At 30.7% G+C, this 5,122-nt stretch overlaps 1 protein-coding gene across 1 annotated transcript; it reads right to left on the bottom strand.

The window, feature by feature from the left end:
* Nucleotides 1–237: 237 nt before the first annotated feature.
* On the bottom strand, nt 238–4,768 carry LOC133821676 (uncharacterized). The gene is made up of 7 exons (XM_062253839.1): nt 4,473–4,768; nt 3,604–3,713; nt 3,357–3,442; nt 3,056–3,139; nt 1,469–1,544; nt 599–681; nt 238–434 (listed from the first exon to the last, which is right to left on the bottom strand). The coding sequence occupies exons 2-7, from the start codon at nt 3,655–3,657 to the stop codon at nt 431–433; spliced, it is 387 nt and encodes a 128-aa protein (XP_062109823.1). The 5' UTR covers nt 3,658–3,713; nt 4,473–4,768; the 3' UTR covers nt 238–430.
* Nucleotides 4,769–5,122: the final 354 nt, after the last annotated feature.

A 5,122-nucleotide genomic window follows, 5' to 3' on the forward strand; every position in this document is an offset into this window, starting at 1 on the left:
CCATAACGATTTTTTACGCTTATAATATGCTTTTAAATCATAACATATAGTAATAAAATTTTAAATTTTATTTTGATAAATATACTTATATGGTTTTTTTTTTAATTAAAAGATTTTCATTATTGTATTTTGATAAAAAAAAATTCAAAATTAATCATAAAATGTAATTCTCAATAGATTGATAAACCATAAGTATTACATTAAACAATAACTAATTCAAACTATGAATGTGTCTACTTCATGAGATCTTAGTTCTAACTTAAGTTTGAAAGCATAACATAATAAAGTTTTATAATCTTGAACAATTTTTACTTCAAAAATGAAAAATAGAAACATTACAAGATACACAAAAGTAAACCATGCGTGAAACTTGCTCCATCCTTCAATTCATCATCCTTTGTGCACTTGTCTTTGTTGTGAGTCCATTTGTTTAGCTACAACAAAATTTAAATAAGTAATGCTTCAACTTAAAGTTATAGTAAACTAAAAGAGTACATAAAAAAAGTTAATTACCTAATTATAACTTTATCAGCTGGCCATGCAATTATACTACAAGCAAAATCTGTTCTATAAAAAGATAATATTAGGGCCTTCTCACCTTAAAGAATGCAACCGTCCAACAACAGCAGACTTCTCATGCCAAAAAAATGGTGTGGGTTTAACATGCTTCTTGATGATAGACTGCATAAACATAATACCAAAAATCAACTTGACCCAAATTATATATTTGTGTTTGTGTGTGTGTGTATTATATACATGCGTTTATAATCAAAGCAAGAGAAACTGGGAGCATCAAATAAAGTAAGTTTTCTCATTGAAAAGTTTCCATCAACACTTTGTCTCAAATTAAAAGGTAGGTGTAAAAATCGGGTCATTTAAAAGTTAAAAGATGCCATTGGTGCTCAAAACCAAATGTTTGTTTTCCAATCCAATCACACAATTTAATTGATAAAGCTGAGATGCCAGGCATCATTAATGCCACACAAACAATTACTCTAGAGTCCAGACTAAAACTAACAAACAAGGTTAATAAACTGATTCATAAACACAAAAATAAATCATTGGTAATGAAAGTTACTACCACCAATTTTTTTTTTTTTAACTAGGCTCTCGACCTAAAAAATTTGAACAAGAAACCATAGCAATTGCTATGTAGGTGCCCAGGAAAAATTTGAACAACAGATCTTGTTGGAGTAAATTACATGCCTCACCATTTGAGCTACCCCTCTTAAGTTACTACCACCAAATTAACTAGTTCAGATTAAAATATTTTCAAAGGTTTCCTTACCAAAATTTATTTTCATTAGTTCCAATGAGAATTGTTTGGAAGCACATGCTATAGAAGAAAGTTGTATATCCTTATCTAGTAAAATTTCAGAACTCTTTTCAAGTCCCGCATAGAATTATGTTGCATTAAACTTCCAAGATTTAGAATATTAACTGCTATAAAAAATACAAACCATTGTACCTTATTTGGATAATGAACTCCACTTGGTGGTCTAGGAATGTGTACATGGAAGGCTGGACACTTGTAGAACACTGACCTAAATAAACAGAAACAAAGATTTATCAAATATGATAGCAAAGATTCTCATTTGTATACGTCCAGACGTGATGAGGAAGTAACATGCAACTTACAAGACTTTATTATCAGCAATCATATCCATGCCAGAAACTACTACCAATTAAACATGCATCTGCAAAAGAAAACTCTACAAACTTAGATAAACTATGCAATTAAAATTAAAATAACTAAAAAAGAAAACTATTCAAACAAAAAAGTTGGCAAGGAGTACTAAAAAAATTGATAGTACTACTTAGGATAGGAAATTAACAATCATAAAAAGAAGGCAAATGAAGTAGGACAAATCCTCCACATCTTTTATATCAAAGAAAATTATCATCTTTTAAATAAATTGTGAACACTTTTTTAGAAGTGACACAAGATGTTTACAGTTACTCTGACCCAAGATCAATATAAAGAATATAATAAACAATGCAGAGATCTATAATAGTATTAAGCCAAAGGATAGCTGAAATCTGATGTTGTGGTGTTTTCACTTTCATCACCATCCTATTTGATAGTTGAAAACTGATGCAGTGAAATTGGAAATAAAAGATAAAATCAAGCTAAATCCATGGCCAAAGGAGAGAAACCGCAAAAATGAGAGAAAACACTGAAGAGTTTGTCAAATTTAATATATCCAATCTCCCTTACAGTAAGTAGTATAGAGTATTCATATCCCCATGACACCATAACAAATAAAACCAAATAAAATGGTAACAAGGTATGGGATTTTCAAGATTATTCTTATCACAGTAAGAAAAAAGGGTGGATCTGTATGAAAGTAGAGTTTACATTAAAAAGACATGCAATTACCAAGAAATACAAGATGATGCAACAGGAAAATACATGAGTGGAGCCAAATTGTATATATGACATTTTTGGTTTTTGATAACAAACGAAACTTTGTTTAAGATCAAGATGATGTGTCTAATGACAGTTACTTAATGATTATCAGAGTGTAGAGAGTTTGCCTTGTAGGTTTGCACTCTTAAGATTAGCACCAGCCCAAAAAGCAAAACAAAATAAGAAGATCAGAATAAAAATTTCAAGTGGTCATGGAAATTAATAATCTGTTTTCAAGACAGACATAAACAAGCTTTAATCCTTTATTATTTATTTATTTTTCAAAAGAAACAAACTTGTATTTATTGTAAAGCTAATACAAGGAAAATGTGGTATGAATAAGCACAATATGCAAAACACTTGGGGATTGTAAATTAACAAATTACAAAACACAATTCCAATCCCTGGCAAAACCAGAGAACAATACTACCTTAAACTTTTAACATTATACACCAATTTTGCTACCCAAAATTCAAACTTAACCCAAAGAGTTTCCCTGGTAGCTTCAACATCCTAAAAAAACTTCTAATTCATTTCCAGCAATATCTTGTGTACTGAATTAGTACACAGCAATAATGTAATATTATTAATGTTTCAAAAACTATTATATCGTAAATAGATGCATTACTTTAAAGCAATACCTACCCGGAACTTGGCACACTGTAGGTTTGCACGTGAGAAGAATACATCTCTAAGACAAGCATGGATGAAGTCCACATAAGACAAATCCTACAATTCCACAGAAACATATTAAGTGAAACTTCAAAAACAAAGTAAGCAAGAGTGTTGTCTTTATTAAATGAAGCTTTCCTTCTTTCAATGAAGAAATATTGCTCTAGAAACCATATCTTGGCTAACCAAAATGTGAAATTCTACTGCAAGACTTTCATTATTTTTCTTATAAAACCAAAACTGTTGTTGCAAGCACAAGGTTGTGAAAAATTACCAGTTTTGAAAGATCAAGGCCAGAAAGTTTAACACCTCGAAATCTAACTTTCTACTTAAGACAGCATTGATTTCCTCCATAAGTCCCTGCAATCAATAATTTATGGTTGGCCAGCAGTCACTTATGATGAGTAACAAGAAGATGAAACATGGAAAATCAGATATATTATATCATCTTACATAAGTAAACACACGAAGCTGAAGGAATATAAAATGAAATCTGAAGGAATAATATGTAAACTAAATACCATTTCAGGATCCTGACACACAGTATGCCAACCACTGAACATTGTAGCAAGCATTGAATAAGGCTCTCGTTGAGTCAAAGTATCAACAGTAGTGTAAAATTTCTTCCCCCCTGCAACCAATAATAAATTACATTCAGTCTACCATGCATAGATATGCACTCAATATATTAAGATCTATATTTCAAAAATAAATTACATTCAGTCTACCATGCAGAAAGAAAAGTTTTCTGTATAATTCAGTGCTTCCAAACACAGTAATATGACTGGCTTACTACTGATTAAGTATCTGAAACAAGTCAGAAGGCAAAAATAATAAATCCTATCTCTGGTATTGATTCATGAGCCAAACAGAAACCAATTTCCACATATCTACAACCAAACTATAGTGTGGATCTACACATAGACAATCCTTAACAAATAAGATGGTGACCGAGGCTGGACCACAACCATCACTTTATAACTGAGTAGGAAACTAAATTTAACTTTGTAATGCTACAGTTCCTAAATCTCAGGAATATGCACAAGAATGCTAAGTAGGTAGCACAGCAAGCATACAACAAACAAAGCTCGTTTGGCTACAAATATCAATCTATTGCTTATCAAAAGCACACCAAAACAGCAAATTCTATAAAAGAAAATATATCCATCCAATACATCATAATACAAAAGCATAAAAAGCTCAATTCAAAAGTCCTTTAAAGCTTTAACCTCAATCTATGGAGCTAATCTATAGTTAATTGACAATAAAATATATACAAATCAATAATCTTAGCTTAGAAAATTACAACCTCTTGAAATAAGAACAAGATTAGAACTTGAATACATAGAAATTAAAAAACAAAAAAGAAAAGTTAGGAACTTGAAAGTACCTGCAAAGAGATTTCATTTCTTCTTTCCTCCCAAATTTTATAAGCCTTTCTCTCTTAGAAGCTACAATAGTCTTTCTTATTCACAACTCCCAATCAACTGCCATAAAAAAACACCACAACTTTAGATAGTCCAGAGCAATTTCTTATTAAAAGAGGGTACTCATTAATTATGAAAATAAAAAACCTTCCTTTGTGTTTAGAAGTTCTTGAAGTGTAGGAGGCACTTTTCTGTAAAGAACTGCAGCTTCGAGGCTCTATTCTGTAAAGAACTGTAGCTTCAACCTTGCAGAATTCTGTAATCCCTTCTATCAATATCTGCAGCTTTCACAAATTTTTTCAAGTTCTGTCCCAATATATAGATTTCATCATATAGGAACCATCCAGAGAGGGAATTTTTTTTGGAGAAAATACTAAAATGGATACAAGATTACCCTAATTTTAAATGATAAAATTGATCCATCATTTGAAATAAAATACATATTAATTTGGATAAATAACATGTTTTACTGTGGAAAGTAAAATTATTCAGTTTTTTAATTCTTGAACTGTAAAGAATGACAGAATCCTACTGCAAAGTCTGACATCCTTCAGCTGAAATCGTAACTATGACCTCGAATTAGTATTCATTCCAATCAATATAATGCTAACCA

Source organism: Humulus lupulus, chromosome 3 (genome assembly GCF_963169125.1).
Source record: "Humulus lupulus chromosome 3, drHumLupu1.1, whole genome shotgun sequence".
NCBI lineage: Eukaryota > Viridiplantae > Streptophyta > Magnoliopsida > Rosales > Cannabaceae > Humulus > Humulus lupulus.

What these genes read in the sequence shown, in the direction of transcription:
- LOC133821676 (XM_062253839.1), bottom strand. Translation starts at nt 3,657, where the DNA reads ATGCTTGCTACAATGTTCAGTGGTTGGCATACTGTGTGTCAGGATCCT. An exon ending in GCCTTGATCTTTCAAAACTG is followed by an intron (nt 3,140 to 3,356) that starts GTAATTTTTCAC and finishes GTGGAATTGTAG; the next exon opens with GATTTGTCTTATGTGGACTT. An exon ending in TACAGTGTGCCAAGTTCCGG is followed by an intron (nt 1,545 to 3,055) that starts GTAGGTATTGCT and finishes CTGTTTATTTAG; the next exon opens with GTCAGTGTTCTACAAGTGTC.